At 40.0% G+C, this 16,807-nt stretch overlaps 1 protein-coding gene across 2 annotated transcripts; it reads left to right on the top strand.

Moving 5' to 3' along the window:
* Positions 1-1,593: 1,593 nt before the first annotated feature.
* sidt2 (SID1 transmembrane family, member 2) lies at positions 1,594-16,639 on the top strand. Of its 2 annotated transcripts, XM_078246672.1 has the most exons (26): positions 1,594-2,438; positions 2,544-2,665; positions 4,524-4,688; positions 4,820-4,865; positions 5,354-5,455; positions 6,309-6,392; positions 6,515-6,680; positions 7,063-7,156; positions 7,555-7,610; positions 7,848-7,874; positions 9,632-9,670; positions 9,761-9,838; positions 10,419-10,534; positions 10,637-10,710; positions 10,830-10,896; positions 10,989-11,062; positions 11,168-11,291; positions 11,505-11,622; positions 12,318-12,454; positions 12,814-12,922; positions 13,503-13,579; positions 13,851-13,897; positions 14,028-14,133; positions 14,257-14,367; positions 14,913-15,026; positions 15,807-16,639. In XM_078246672.1, the coding sequence occupies exons 1-26, from the start codon at positions 2,190-2,192 to the stop codon at positions 15,867-15,869; spliced, it is 2,565 nt and encodes an 854-aa protein (XP_078102798.1). In that variant the 5' UTR covers positions 1,594-2,189; the 3' UTR covers positions 15,870-16,639. The 2 variants fall into 2 exon arrangements, with proteins under 2 accessions (XP_078102798.1, XP_078102799.1); XM_078246673.1 differs by lacking the exon at positions 7,848-7,874.
* Positions 16,640-16,807: the final 168 nt, after the last annotated feature.

A 16,807-nucleotide genomic window follows, 5' to 3' on the forward strand; every position in this document is an offset into this window, starting at 1 on the left:
AAGATAGATAGATAGATAGATAGATAGATAGATAGATAGATAGATAGATAGATAGACAGATAGATAGATAGATAGATAGATAGATAGATAGATAGATAGATAGATATAGATTAGAAAATATACTAAATTGGCCTCATGTAGCCCACCTAGTTTAATAGCTTACCTGTAATTAATGTATTTAAAATAAATATTGTAAAAGAAAATAGTTTTTTTAATAGCTTCCATATATTGTGACCCAGTGACTCCAACTCAATACCAGAACGTATTAGCCTACTACACTGGAGAAATAGGACACACCTCTTCTTTTTAAATTTCAGTGCTTTTTCAATTTTAGTATGTGGGGGAAATGCAATTGCTCTCTGTTACTCTATTCTTCTATTGCCCTCACCAGGTTGTAGACAGCACCACTCTATGGTAGAGAGGAGTTCTGCGTCCTAAACTGGATTAGCAGCTGAGCAAAGCAGGCAGCTGCCCCAGTGACCCAAATAGAAGTTCCCCATACATTTTTTTAAAGGTAATTTGATCAACTGACATTTTGTTTTGGTGTATGCACTTTTAAATAAGATTAATTATGTCCCTAAAGGCAGGTCCTGCATTGCCTAAACCCAAGGCCCTGGTTTATTTTGAGGAAACATGGTTGATATTCTCTTGGTGTTTAAGCAGACCCATTGACACACAAAACCTGGAGTCAGGAAGTGCTCAAAGTTACAGAACTTACCTAGCATAGGAGATGGTTTGCCATTTGTAGTATGCTGTTCTGTACTTGAAGACTAACTGGAGGCAGAGTCGAAAGGAGGACCAATGTTGCCCAGCAGCTAATTTTGACAAAATATGACAAACACACACAAAGAGATTATGAATATGACATTTTACAAAAAATGTAAATAGTTGTATGATATAGCATGTTTGTATTTTCAATTGTATCTTGACTAAAATATAGCATTACAGCAAACATATATAGCCTATTAATTTCCACTTTCATGTGTTTTTCTTTTTGAAAGTTGGCTACATCAATCCACACAAGAATATACAGTGAAAAATGGGAAATACTCTCTTTCTCTAGTCCTCATAAATCACACTTAATCAATATTCAGTTTGACTCTTTCTAACACAAGTTTTACAGGGTAAATTATAATTAATATCTTGACACTTCCTTAAGCTTGTTATTGATACCACACACTGACAACACACACACTCACACTATATTATTACTTCATTATTATTCATGTTGAGGCTGATATCATCAGTTATGTTCTTGTTGATGATGTTAAGTTGTTGCTTTTGCACTAATGTTAACGTAATGTTTTGTTTGCATCTTAAACTGTACTTTTCTTTATATCTGCTTTAACTAGGCCTATGTCCTAATATGGTCATACTAATAAAGCCTATTTGAGTTATGCAGTGTTTATCACAAATTTCCCATGGTTTCTCCCAGTGAATATCATTAAATAAGAAAGACCAAAACATGTAGATGAAGGGGCCTGTACTGATAGTAGTAGAGAGGCATAGATATAAACATATCTATAAGTTGAGGACTCTATGGAGGGCATAGACATGACGTCACACTCTGTTTGTTTACTGTCTGAGCGTGGAGGGGGCGCTAATGTCACAGATTTCTCACACTATAAACACGCTCAATCTCTTCACCCTCTGCACGAGATATATCTACTTGCATAATGCCGCGGCACCGCGAATACAGGCCGTGACAACCGATCACATTGGACAGACTGGAAAAAACACTTGGTGATGTTTTGTTTTTGACACTGTCTGCGTAGCTGGAACCGAACTCCTATATCAAAACATGGAGCTGCCTTAGCAGCGTTGACCAACAATGCTAACGTTACAGCGCAGCTAGCTTACCAGGTTTTCAGATGAAGAGGAATTGAGTGTCGTTGTCTTGAAACTTTTTGTCTCGACACTTGTGTTATTTGTTGCATAATCTTAGCTGGCAGCTTCGAGTTTGTTGCGAATGTCAATACGACCAGGAGCAAATCTCTAGCTAATGTAAACACCTCGCTGTCTCTTTAGCTTGTCAGTTAGCAGCTGTTGTTATTGTTGGTTATTGCTGGAAGGGACACAGTTAAGCTAGTCATCTTACGAGTAATTGTTGCTGAATGGGGTGGAGTTGTCGCAAAGGCTAGAATAACGTTAGGTATCAGTTACATTTTAGGAAGACGGTGTCAGACAAAATGGTGTTAAGGAGTTGCTGGAAGTCTCGACATAAAAACAGCTCTGGACCTGCTCCTTGTTGGACCCGACCACGATTGGCAGCCCTGCTCTGGCTATGTGTGACCCAGTTTGTTTGCGGCAGTGGGGCGGAGGGGGAAACCAACAATGTGATCCAGAAAGATGCAGAGTTCGATGTCACCTATAATGATACAGTTACAAGTGAAAACCAGACCATCTATGCTTTCAATCACACTGTCTCCAGGAATAAGGTGAGTTTACATTGTCAAATTGGTATATTTGTCTTTCACTTAAAAATATCAAGTAATATTGAATGTAATATCATCTTTTCTCTTTTGTCTTTCTTTGGGTGTCAGACGGAGGGAGTGCGTGTGTTTGTGGATGTGTTATCACAGGGTTTTGAGAGTCCCATCCTGTTTGTGGTACGACAGAAGCAAGCTGTGGTGTCTTTTCAAGTCCCTCTCATTTTAAGAGGCCTGTGAGTATTCCCACTTTTATCTTACCACCTACTCAGCATCCCCCAGTCCTACAAGATCACAATTCAACAATATTTCTAATTTGTACAGTGATGACCAGCATAATGCTTCTTTGCCTACTGCTTGCCAAAGGAACAGCCTATTAGCCTAAATCCTCTGAGTTCTCAGTAAATGATATCCTGTAAATTGTAGAGCAGAGCTGAGATTAGTATGTGGCACATATATACAGAATGGGCCAATTGGCTTCCCTTAGAACAACCTTTTCCAATGCCATGGTTGTATACAATGTATGGCGAACATATATTAATGATTTTAATGAATTTTCTGTAGTTGTTGAATTGAGGAATTACACATTCAAATGCTGGCAATCAAATGGAATATGATCTGCACACTGCTTCATAGGCAATTAGAAAGGGAAGTGAACACATTAGTTGCAGATTAAGCTCTGTCATGACATTTTGTCACAAAGCCTCAACTGACCAAATCAGTTGTAAGTGGACTGTACTGTAAGGCAAGTGTCCTCAAAACTGAATAGGATTGTCTGTCAAACTTAGTTTTTATGCTAGGCCTTTATGTATGTCCTTGTAACTAACTGCACACACGCAGACTGTACAGAAAATTATAATCCAATGTTCCTCCTAGGGAGTGTCTGGCTGTTACTGCTGTTTTCCCCTAGATAGTAAACATTTATGACTTCAGGTCAGACTAATGTTCTTGTTTGGTGTAGATAGCTGCGTGTGTACTTAATAGCCTAGGAAATAGAGAAGGAAATCTGTAAATGCTAGCTGTGCTTGCTTGTTGTAGACTTTTGTGTAAATGTGGTGGAGAGAGATGGGATTTTAGATCTGAGAACGAGGGTCAAATTTATTCCAGGAGGTACTGCACTTTAGGAATGTCTCTTTTGTGGACGTGTAATAGTTCTATGTGGACATTTGCTGGATGGAGCACTAAGGCCAGCTGTTGATGTACTTTGTGGAGAGGAAACAATGCAATCTACAGCCTTTATTATGGTCTGGATTTGTCTCAGTGGTTTTAGGGCGCACAGCTTTTGTAACCTGACTTAATCAGGTGGGATTTTGCAACAGGTTATACATTTGGCTGTTTATTAGTCATTGGCTGACAGCCTTGCATGATCTGTGTCTCTCCCACATTCCAAGGCACTCTCTGTGGTTGTGTAACACCAGAATTACCTCGCCATATAGTCTTGCCTATGCAGCCTCGTGGCCAGACAAGTTTTTAGCAGATCACTAATGAACGTTGGACTTTCACTTCCTCCTGAGATCCACCAGTGCAGATCTGAGGAGCCCATCTTACTGTAAATGAGCTACGTCAAAGTCATCAGAGCGAAGTTACTTCTGTAACTTCGTTTTTTTTATGTAGCTTTTGTCACATGCTCTCTTTAATAGAATCCACTTCTATGTTTTGAGCTATGCATTTAGCAACATTTGTTAGAGCTAGGTATTTATGGATTTTGTTCAGAAATTACTGTATGCATGATCTAGTTAGGTCTTCTGATTCTGAAACAGCAATGTAGTATACTCCTATTATATTAAAGAATCTTATAATAATCTAATAATTCCCTCATCATCACGTTACATGCCCATCTTTTTTCTTTGATTTTTTATTTTTATTTTTTATTAATGCAATCATCCATTACTTTTTTAATGTAGCTATCTATTCTGTGCATCCAAAAAGAGTTTTAAATAAATAAATAATATTAAATATAATTTATCAATAAATAGAAGTTGAACGTCTAATTAATTGTAAAAGTAAAACCTTTTACATGGGAACTTGAGCTTGCTTGTTCTTTCTCTCTCTGTTTGTCAATGTCTCTCTTTCTCTCTGTCTGTCTCTCTCCAGCTACCAGAGGAAGTACCCTTACAGTCATGTGGGCCGGACATTGTGCCAGCCACCAACCCGGGCCGCCTCTGAGACCCAGTACTTTTTTGTGGACGTGTCTACTCTGTCCAGCCTGGGTACAAACTACCAGCTCAGGGTCAGCCGTGTTGAAAGCTTCACCCTGCAGTGAGTGACATCTGATAGAATCACACAAACACCCTGTGCAGTAGCTGCCTGAATTCTCAGCTTAAGGCTAGGTTTTGTAGTAACCAACAACTACTGGTATGACTGACTTGTTATCTTTACTTTGATTACAGGACAGACAAGAAATTCAGCTTCACCGCATCACCATCCCAACCTCAGGTAATACAGCTTAATACCAAAGCTTTGTGTGTTTTTAAGGATGGCACTAAGTGCTGCTCTACAATAGGGCTGTTTAGTCACAGAAATGTAGATAGCAGAGTAGGGGTGGTGGGTAGAGATGACGAGAAAGATGAGAGAAGCTAAGGAAAGTACAAGTAAAAATGGAGGGAGTTTCACATTTTACACAGTTCATTTTGTTGTTCTGGAGTTCAACCCATGAAAAAGGGAACACACTTTTGTTTCCTGTTTGGCCTTTTGTAGCACCTACTTATCCATCAAGTCAGTCATTGACTACGTTTACATACACACCCCATATTCCGATTTGGCCCTTATTCAAAAAAAGACAATATTCGTACTAAGCTGTTTATATGGCTAATGAAAATGAATATACGACTAATATTCCTATTTTGTTATGTTCCTTACTCCCTTCATTAATCCTTTTTTTTTTTTTTTCTTCTTCTTCTTCTTTCTGTTGCCCTTTCTCTCAGTACTTCAAGTATGTCTTTCCTGATGGGGTGGACACGGTGATCGTCAAGGTCAACTCAGAAATGACCTTTCCCTGCTCTGTTATGTCCATCCAGGACATCCAGGTACACTTACCCCCCCCTCCCCACCCCCTCAAACCAGACAGGTGCTGTCCTTAAGTGGCTCCTGGCATTGTGGTCAGCATGCAGTAACACCATTTGGCCACCTTAGGGCATAATTGAGGTTATTGCAATGGTGTTAGTGCAGAATACAAAGCAAATATTGTTAATTTTCTGAGAAGATTTAACTAGGATTGCAGCGATATACCGGTTTCACAGTATACCGTGGTATGAGAATTGACGGTTATCATACTCTGTACATTTGCTTATCTACGGTATTGACAAATATATTTGATTTATTTTCAAAAGGGTGACGTTTTATACATACTTCCAATAAAAAAATGGTTTCAATTATAATAAAGTGTTCAACCAAAAAAAAAAAATGGGTCATTGTAACTGATAATAATAATAATAATAATTGTGTAATACCGTGATATATTCTAAGACGGTTATTGTACCGTGAAAATCTCATACCATTGCAACCCTAGATTTAAATGAGATTTAATTCCTTTTTAGTCTTTATTTTTTCATGCTTTCTATTAGGGGTGGGGGGGGGGGGAGTCGAAAATCCTATGTATCGTGATTTTTCCCTAGAATCTATTTTTTGAATGTATTTCTTTACCAATAATTCACCTTAATATTTTTATTTATACAGTACCGCTGACAGTAGAAAATCCAGGTTATGTACTTCTTTACAAATTAAATATGTCAGACTGACGTGTTGTGCCTTCTTTTTAAGAACAATTAGTATTTTGAAATGTCTCATGATATATTGTCGCTAGAAGTTAAGTTATAAGTTTCTCATTATAATTTTATTTTTATTTATAATTTTTCTCCCTCCCTCTCTCTTTCATTTCAGTGTCCTGTCTATGATCTTGACAACAATGTGGCCTTCATTGGGATGTACCAGACTATGACCAAAAAAGGCGCAATCACTGTGCAGGTAGTGTTTGACACAGTCATGTACATGGTTCTGAAACACAGATAATGCCGTAACCAAAGCATACAGTATAGACCCCCTGTTACCACATTTCATATCTTCTAATGTCTCTTTCTGTCATTTAGAGAAAAGATTTTCCCAGCAACAGCTTCTATGTGGTGGTAGTGGTAAAAACAGAGGACGAGGCGTGCGGCGGTCCGCTGCGCTTCTACCCTCTCCGTCCTGATGAGCTGATCGACGCCGGCAACCGCAGCAAGTTCATTGATGTGATTGTCACCCCTGCTATCAACTGTAAGTCACATTTTAACAAATATGTTGCAGCTGTCCAGAATGAGGAATAATCCATATATTTGTTGTACACCATGGGTATGTCAATAAAATATACCAACTGTGAGAAAACTAGTAACTTGCCAGGAACAACATTTTGATTAAACCCAGGGCTCCGAAAAGTCATATATACAAGTTATGTTCTCCAAAACTGGAAAAGTTGGAGAAAGAATAATTCATAACTAAATGTTTGGCTTTATATAAGGTAGATGCTGCATATTGTTTGTCTCTCCCAATTTTAAGCTGTAGGTAATGATGCTATATCATTTTATTATGCAGTGCAGGCAAGGTCATGCACTATAAGCATGTAAATAGGCTTACAGTATATCTGTTTTACACTCCACAGCGGAGGTGTATGTGATGGGCATGCTGTTCTGTCTGGGTATCTTCCTTTCCTTCTATCTGCTCACCTTGCTGATGACCTGTCTGGAGAACAAGGGGTAAGATTTAGCATTTTTCTCTGCTACCAAAATGACAGTTACCGCATCCACTTCAAATACACAGGCTTGTTTCACTGCTGAGATATTTAGCATCGTTGAATCCTTTTGTAGTGATGCATACATCTTCCTCTGTATCTCTCTGTAGCCACAGACAATCCTCATTACAGAAGATAAGGTCACAGAGAATGTTTTATTAACCTTTATTGGGTTTTTAAGCACTATAACAAAAACCTTTACAAGTTCACAATGTTCAAACTTTCTTTTTTTTGGTCCCAGTTCCACCCAGGGCTTTGGATGTCTAATAGAAGAATATAGATTTATACAGCTGCACTACAAGAAGAACACTATACTGAATACAAATGATTTTAATTTGCATCTTCCCCTCCCCGTTTCTGCAGAATGAAGAAGAGAGAGGTGTTTCAGATTGCTGCTGACATGTCGCCTGCTGAGACAGGTAACCCAGCAACCAGCTATGATGGACTAGCCCATTAGGGGCTTGTTAGCGGGTTTGTTGAGCATACAATTTCTTAAAGTCGCGAACCTGTACTGTAGAGTAGATGCCATAATAGCCAGCCAATGTTAAACTACACTTAACATCCAGTATAAAGCTTTTTATGCAGAATGTAACATGTCTGTGTGTACTAAATGTGTTTCTTTTACTATCTCTCCATCATGCTAATGTGTGGCTCAGCCTCTCTGCTTGGGAAGAACGGAGATGGTATAACGACATTGTTACTCTTACCTTGCACTTACTGCCCTCTCTCACACTGTTTTGCTCGTCTGCAGATGCTCTGCATGCATTAGCTCACATACTATAACTCTCTCGCCATATCAACAACGTTCGTAGAAAGACCAATACAGAGATGTGATTGACTATAATGCCTCATGGACTGTGTTGTAACATTAACATAGCACTTACTGTTCCAAAACTGTTAGTTAAGTGTTTATGGCTTACATCATAGAGATACAGATGCACATGACTCACCTGGGTCCTTGTTAGGTACAGCTAACTACAAAGCACTGCTATCATCCTGTTATCTTGCCTGTATTTGTCACAGTGGTATCCTTCTGGTATTTGTTGGCTGAAGAAACACATAAGTATATTACATTATTGTCAACAATGCTAACGACACGATAGACAAACAAAAATATAAAATACAAGGTGTTTCATGAAAAAAAAAATACTGGAGATAATCATTGAGATAATTGTCTACACTGCTGATGTGGTACTCGACTACCTCTCAGTGTGTATCTGTGTCTGTTCGCTGCAGTGTATGCTGCTGACGTGATTTTATTTTAAAATCGCAGGAGGCTTCAAGTTTTCCAACAATTCACTCTCGCTGCAGCAGTCACCACTCTTCACAAAACAAACCTGCCTCTGCACCATTCCGTACTCACATTTTCAGCCATTCAATAAAACTGTTATTTCAGGGATTTTGAGCCTGAAAAAACTGGATCCCTGCATGTGTTGTTGCCTCCCTCACCTCTCTGTGACCCCGTTTACACTTGCACACGTTTTAAAATGCGTTTCGGTGATCTGAACACGAGTGGACAGCAGAGACACATTGTTGCTGCTTACGTCAGTTACATTAGAAGGGTAAAGGGCCCCACACAAAGTCCATACTCGTCAAGTTAGTGGGCGGTGGGCAGTGGTGGCCTAAAGGTTAAATAAGCGAGCTTGTGACCGGGAGGTCGTTCGTTCAATCCCCAGACCGACAGGATAAATATGGGTAGGGAAAGTGAAAGAGCAGCGCTCGTCCCTCCCTCATTACCACCACTGAGGTGCCCTTAAGCAAGGCCCTTAACCCCAACCGCTCCAGTGGAGCTGCTCAGTGGCCAGCAGATCAGACTGTGGTTGTACTGGGCAGCTTCCAGGTATGAATGTGTAACTGTGTGAATGTGACAGGTCGTCATTGCAAATGAGAATTTGTTCTCAATCGACTTACCTGGATAAATAAAGGTTAAATAAAAAATAGTGGTTGTGTCGGTAGAGCTATCACTGTCAGCAGAACCAACACAACTTCCATTGTGCAAAAAAAAAAAAATGGACAGTCGCGTAACACTTCATCCAATTCGTTGTAAAATGGGCAAGTTATAGAGCGTTGGCACGCTTTCATCAAAACAACCGCCACATCAGCATTGGTGACATATTTTCATGACCCTCTGGGGATGCATCAGTACGCATAAGTTTTTACTTTTACTGGTCAAATGCGTCGCAGACCACTAGGGCAAGTGGTTTGAGTGAGCGGATCACAATGCGCCCAAAAAACCAAGTGTCAATGGGGTCATAATTAACAATTTAGCTGCAGTGGTGTTTTAGTATGCAGCATTAAGATGCTAACAAGTATTGGTTGTAGTGGTGCTTGTCTCTGCATGTGCATTTTGTCATATATTTTATTTATTTATATATATATATACATTTTCACATATTCACTCAGGAGTATTAAATATGTATGTGTGTGCATGTCTCCACAGGCAAAACTCAAGCCTCGCCATATGAATATGGTTCCTTTGGTAAGTTTTGGACAGTTCTGGGGTTTTGCTTATGTCTTTGTTTGTGTGGAGATTTAATTAAATAACCCCCCCTCCCCTCTTTTTCTCTAGCTGACAACGGCAGCACACTCAGTTCAGAGGCCATCACTGACAGTGCCACATCAACTGACAACAACTATGGATACGTGGGTATGAACAACCATGGACAAATATTTCTACTGGCCTACCACTGTCACTTTGCAGTATGTCTCCATAGCCTGGCTTGCAGTTGGCTTCCAGCGAGCAGCTCTGGTCCCTCACTGGTTTTCTGTGTCTTTTGTGTTCATCAGGGCGGGAGCCTTTCAAACGTCGCCCAATCCTCAATCACCTTCACCACATAGCCATCCGCATTGGTGACACACTGGTTGAATCAGTTCAGAGTTCAGCAAACCAATCACCACTGTGTGAATCATACAACAATGATACTTAGATGTTGGTGCCAGGAAGTGGCCAGATTGCTAATCTGATTACATTTGAAATGGAACAGCAAAACAATATTGATAAAAATCAATCAATTGATCAAAGTACCAACAATTATTCCAATATTTCTCTTTATCTTTGGAATTTGCCAAGGAACTCTAAATGGGTGATGGGTTTGAACACCTTTGCATAACTGAAAAAATTCCTTTAAATCCAGACGTCTGGTCAAATTGATCCAGTGAATTGAAAGGCTAATTTCTTTATTCTTCCATGACCTCCTCCTCTGTCCTCTCTTCCCTCCCTCCATCAGAGCAATCGTTGGACAGTATTGGACGAAGCAGGCAGGAGTCTCTGAGCTCTGTGGAGGAGGATGACTATGACACGCTGGACGACATCACCTCAGACAAAAACATTGTCCGCACCAAGGTACACAGTACTTGTTTTTTGTCACGTTGTTAAAATGTCACCACTCCTTGCTGTTGCCCATTTTACATGATGACAAGTAATAATGTCCTCTCCTTATTACAGAAATTTCTATGTGTGTCTGACCTGTCCCGCAAAGACAAGAGGATCCTCAGCAAGAAATACCAAATCTACTTCTGGTGAGGACAACGGTTGGACAGCGAAAAAACAAAAACCATTGAATAGTAGAATAAACTACAACAATATAGTAACAAAGATTCCTTTAATATCATAATTATGAACATTATCTTCTCTCCAGGAACATTGCTACTATTGCTGTGTTCTATGCGCTGCCAGTTGTCCAGCTGGTCATCACCTACCAGACGGTACGCTGATGAGACATAAACCGTGATATATATATATATAAGATATGATAAAAAAAAAAAGATGGATGTTAAACTGACTCTCTGTTTTTTAGGTGGTCAATGTTACAGGAAACCAGGACATCTGCTTCTACAACTTCCTGTGTGCCCACCCTCTGGGAGCTCTAAGGTGTGTGGTTAGCGCGTGTCTGTTTAAGTGCCTGAATGTATTACAACCACAGTATAGCTAGTAGATTACAATCCTGTGTTTTAAAGTATAGTTTGTCATACACAGTGCGTTCAACAACATCCTGAGTAACCTCGGTTACGTGCTGCTGGGACTCCTCTTCCTCCTTATCGTCCTCAAAAGAGATATCGTCCACAATCGAGCCCTGGTCCGCAACGATCTCAACGCGCTGGTAAGGCACATGCACACACACAGTTGCTATTTTAACATCTTGGTGAGCCCCAGCCTCAGGTAGCATTAATAAATCCAAAATAGGAAGTTCTGAAAGGAGGATACAGGCACATCCAGAGACATACAGTACATTTGGAATATGGAGTCAAATGTATTATTTGGTGAATTTCATTGCTCAATTATTTGTTTGATTTTCCTCTCTCCCACCCCACAGGAATGTGGTATCCCAAAGCACTTTGGTCTGTATTATGCCATGGGAACTGCTCTAATGATGGAGGGCTTGCTCAGTGCTTGCTATCACGTCTGTCCAAACTACACCAACTTCCAGTTTGGTAAGACTGCTTGTGTTCCTACCTGGACTGCATGTGGCCTTTTTAAAGGTCCCATATCATGCACATTTTCTGATTCATACTTGTATTTTGGGTTTCTACTAGAACATATTTACTGTACATGCTTTAATGCGATTTCTTTTTTTCATCAGGGCCATATTTAGTTCAATGTGTTATATGTCACTATTTTTGGTAGCCTACTGTACTTAAATGGTCAGTATGTACTTTATTTTATTTATTCATTGAAGCCTCTATGTTTACAGGCTTGTGGTGATGTGCAATGTGCTATAGGTGCCAAAAAATCTATGTTTGGTACTGCCAATTTGTTTTGTTTTGTCATGGTTCATGTGTGCAATAAACATTACACTTCGTGAATAAAAAATAGTGGCAGAGAATTGTGATGTCAATTCTAAGCTAAAAAATCGTGATTCATATTTTTCCCCGAATCGTGCAGGCCTACCTGTATTCGCCCTCTGTCTCGTTTAAATGCATAGGCTGTGTGCATTTTTCTGTGGATTGTGCATGTCACATTTAATTTGATCCCAGAGTCCCAGGTTCAAACTAGTGATTTGCAATAAAAACAATACATCTGAACTGTAATTCAGTGAAAATAATCTGCTGTGGTTTCCTTTTTATTCCTGTATTGTTTTAGGTGATAAAAGATAGATGTTGTTTAATGTTTCTATCTTTCTTTGCAGACACCTCCTTCATGTACATGATTGCTGGACTGTGTATGTTGAAGTTGTATCAGAAGAGACACCCAGACATCAACGCAAGTGCTTACACTGCCTACGCCTGCCTGGCTGGGGTCATCTTCTTTTCTGTGCTGGGAGTGGTACGCACACACACACACACTCACACTTTAACCATTTATTTTTGTCCACATGAAGAAAATGGTACAGGGACACAAATATTACAGATGCAGTACAATACATATGCAAACTCATGGACCAGTGGCATGCAGCAGGTCTTCACAATATCACTTAATAAGCACAATACTCGGTTCTTAAAGGTATAAGTAGCAACGTCTCCGCCATATGTGGCAACTGCCAATAATAGCAGATATGGCACAGTACTTTGCAAGCTGTTTAGCCCTCTTCTCACACTCTCTCTCTCACACACACACACACACACCTTGGTTATGTTTAACACACGCAAAAACACATTTTCTAATGTTTGTGAACATGTTTGCAGGTATTTGGGAAAGGAAACACAGTCTTCTGGATCATTTTCTCGGTGATCCACATTTTGTCCACTATGCTCCTCAGCACACAGCTCTACTACATGGGCCGATGGAGGCTGGGTAAGATAACTAGGAAGTGCCTGTCATTGGCAGTCCCCTCACTCATACATCTCTCCATTTGGGTCCTGGGCATGTGTATTTGTATTTCGGGCCTGTGCGTAATGTGTGTAATAACTAACAACAGAGTGAAAAAATTGTGTATCTTAATCTGTAGCTCATGGAATCACAATGGTTTGATATTATTAGTGGTTGATTTGGATCCATTGTGGTTTCAGACATTTATCTAATATTTTCCCTTTTGTTGTATTCAACAAAGTGCATGCATATTTTTATAAAAGAGAAAATGGAATGGATGGAACAAATGGATCTTTTTTTAGCTAAAAATGACATGCAATTTGTGTGTGCTGTAATGCTGTGTAATGGCTTCATTCAAATCAGTTATGCAACACAATATAACTGCAAACTGTACAGGCAGAATCAGAGTTGCTATATTTTAAAAAAAATGTACTGGTGCATCGGATTTTACTTTCATTTTTAAGTGTCACCTTGACATTTACTGTGTGGGTGCTGTAGAGTTGAAACCTCACACTCTGGACTACTGTTTGACTGCAGCTAACATTTGTCTGTATATTTGTGTCAGACGCTGGGATCCTGCGCAGGATTGTGTATGTCATCTACACAGATTGCATCAGGCAGTGCAGTGGACCTATGTACATTGTGAGTAATAACCAGAAATGTCTGCACCAACATAAGTTTACAAGGAAACCATAGTATTTCAGAGTTTCTTTAGTTTATACAGGGAAACTGGACATGTGGTTAGATCCTCAGATGTCATTGATGATTTTGGATAAGATTGTGTAATTTAATATGCTTTTACATGTATCCAGTGCCTGAATTATCAATATCTAAGTTATCTGGTACACTGTATCCTGTGTTGGCAAGTCCAGATTACCGGCTGATAAATCATCTTTCCCCCTCTGTCTGACAGGACCGTATGGTTCTGCTCGTAATGGGGAACATAGTCAACTGGTCTCTGTAAGTGAACACAGTGTGTTTCTTCTTTTACTTAACACTAAGTAGAGACCAATGCAATTTTTAATTTACAGCACAAGGCTTAAATGATGACATCATCTCTGTGTCTCTTCCTCCTGCTCCCTCTCTGTAGAGCTGCCTATGGCCTCATAGAGAGACCCAATGACTTTGCCTCCTACCTTTTGGCCATCGCCATCTGCAACCTGCTGCTCTACTTTGCCTTTTATATCATTATGAAGGTGTGTGTTCTGTCTACATCCACGTTTTTAAGTAGTATTTAGAAGACAAAGCAAAATCTAAAGCTCTTTTTCGTGTGTGTGTTTGTGTGTGTGTTTGTGTGTGTGTGTGTTTGTGTGTTTTAGTTGCGGAGCGGTGAGAGAATCCAGTGTCTGGCGTTGGTGTGTATTCTGTTCACAGCCGTGGTGTGGGGCTTTGCACTGTATTTCTTCTTCCAGGGTCTCAGCACCTGGCAGGTTGGTAACTCACACACATACAGAGTAGGGCTGTGCAATTAATCAAAATTGTAATCGCGTTTACGATTTTGGCTCCAAAATTATCACAAAACCGAATAATCGAGAAAAACGATTATTTTGCACATTACGTTTTGCAAGTAAACTCTTATTTTTATTCTCTTATTATTATAATTGCAACATCTTTCCAAAAGTCAATGAGTAAATATGTAAATAATCGTGATTTCAATAAAAATAATAAAACAAAATAAAAATACAAAATAATAACAAAATAAGCTCGATGGTGTTTTTTGCCTCCAACGGCGCCTTCCAGGCCCGTTGGGGGCAAAAAACACCTAACGCCCCAAAGTAATCGTGATTATGATTTTCTTTTTTCATAATAGAGCAGCCCTAATACAGAGTCACACAGAAGGAGCGTTAGCCTTACACACCTTATTGACCAAAGTTTTAGCCTGTGAGAGCAAACATGACTCTGTAATTTGTTTTTTACATTATCCTGTATAATGTGGCATTATTTTTATTTTGTGGGTTTCTCTCGTCTGACACAGAAAACTCCAGCAGAGTCTCGAGAGCACAACAGGGACTGTATCCTGCTTTCATTCTTTGATGACCATGACATTTGGCACTTCCTCTCCTCCATCGCCATGTTTGGATCCTTCCTGGTATGATTGTGTTTGTGTGCGTTTTGTTTTAGTTCATTTAGGCATGCAGCATACACACAAAAAATCTTTGATCGGAGTGTTTGGAATTTAAAAATGTATATGAACAACAGCCAATACAGTAAATGCTTGACAGGGCTAGCTGATAACTTCAAATATATGTGATGGTTTAAATGTAAAACTTAAATATATTGTTGCAATAGGATAGCCTAGAAATCTAGACGCACCCTAGCGGCAGGAAATGTAATTTGCAGCCAGGGTCAGTCTAGCAACTCTCCGTTGGCTTGCGAGCTGGAAAACCCAAATTCTGGTCAGGCCAATCGCGTCGTGTATAGAGTCGGTGGGCGGGCTTAACATAATGACGGCAGAGTTGCGACGGTTCCGCGTGAATTCTCTGCTACTTGAAAACAAAGAAGATGGCTGCTGCTGCTGCTGCTGGCGAATAGCGGTCTTTCGAATCGGCTTTGGTCGCGACTCTGGAAGACTTGGAGAAAAGAACAAAGAACGGCACTGAAGTCATTCTTAAAAAAGGAAGATGTGTTCGGAGTTTTGCCGACCGGATACGGCAAAAGTTTAATCAATCAACTAGCGTTGCTCTGGTTGGCTATGAGTGCAGAGGGAATTTGAAAGGCAACCGTTTATCCCGCCCCTCGGATTGAGCCCTGCCAATGGTGAGTTCCCAGACCCAACATCTCGATGTGGGTCTGGCTTGTCAGGCTAGCAATAGGAACCTGCAAACGGGAAACTCTGTGTACTAACCCCTTACCTCGTGTTCCCTCCTAGGTCCTCCTGACCATGGATGACGACCTCGACACCGTCCAGAGAGACAAGATATTGGCCTTCTAGATATGTCAGATCTTCTGTGATGAGCTCAGCTCTTCTTCTCTTCTCTGCCTTATCGTCCTCGTCTCTCTCCATTTGCATCTCTTTCGTGTTCTAAAAAAAAAGCACAGCCAGTAGCCTGTAACCCCCCCCCAGGCTGTACAGTAGGCACCTCTCTGCCTGCCACAGCCAGTCAGGGAAGGGCAGTAGCCCCTCCCTCCATCCGTATGGACACAAATGTGCCAGTGAAGAGCCTGGGTCGACGTCGAGTGATGCTGAAGTGTTTTGTCCTCTCGCTGCCATCATCAATATAACTGTTGTAATCGATGTTTACTTCCTGCTGACGATGAAAATAACAATGTACACTCTTGCTATCTAAGAAAATATCCAAATTAACTTATTTTATACTGTCCTCATTACATTTGACCGCAAAGTCAACAATGCATTTTGCAAATTACTGTTTCTATGCTGTGTATGTTTGTACAGGTATGCGTGTGTTTACAAACATAAATGTGAGAATATGAATTCTGTCCAGTCTGTCAGTGGCCTTTAATGTTCTAATCATGTTACATACTGTGCTCTGATTGGTCAGACCCTCGAGCTAGCCGTCCTTCTTGTGGAGAATATTATTAATAATAATAATACTAATAATAATAATGATTGTATTTACTTCTTGACTGCCCTAAAGTCTGAACGCAAAGGTATTTTTTGCACTGTACTGAATGAAAAGAAACTGATTTTAATGTCAAACATTGCAATGAGCGGTTACTGAATAAAGGTCTCATTTTCAGATACTTTCTATTGGTTATTTCTACATGTTCAGATGGTGACTCCTACCTTTAAACCTGATGTTCTGTAATCTATGAACTTGAGCAACATCTTGATAACAGGAAGTCTAAGACTGGCACATGTGAGGTTCTCTGTGTGAACATAATACAGTAGGATAATCAGGATGTGGATAT

This window comes from Sander vitreus, chromosome 3 (assembly GCF_031162955.1).
Source record: "Sander vitreus isolate 19-12246 chromosome 3, sanVit1, whole genome shotgun sequence".
Lineage (NCBI taxonomy): Eukaryota > Metazoa > Chordata > Actinopteri > Perciformes > Percidae > Sander > Sander vitreus.

What these genes read in the sequence shown, in the direction of transcription:
- sidt2 (XM_078246672.1), top strand. Translation starts at nt 2,190, where the DNA reads ATGGTGTTAAGGAGTTGCTGGAAGTCTCGACATAAAAACAGCTCTGGA. An exon ending in CATGTCGCCTGCTGAGACAG is followed by an intron (nt 7,611 to 7,847) that starts GTAACCCAGCAA and finishes TGTGTGGCTCAG; the next exon opens with CCTCTCTGCTTGGGAAGAAC. An exon ending in TCTTTTCTGTGCTGGGAGTG is followed by an intron (nt 12,455 to 12,813) that starts GTACGCACACAC and finishes ACATGTTTGCAG; the next exon opens with GTATTTGGGAAAGGAAACAC.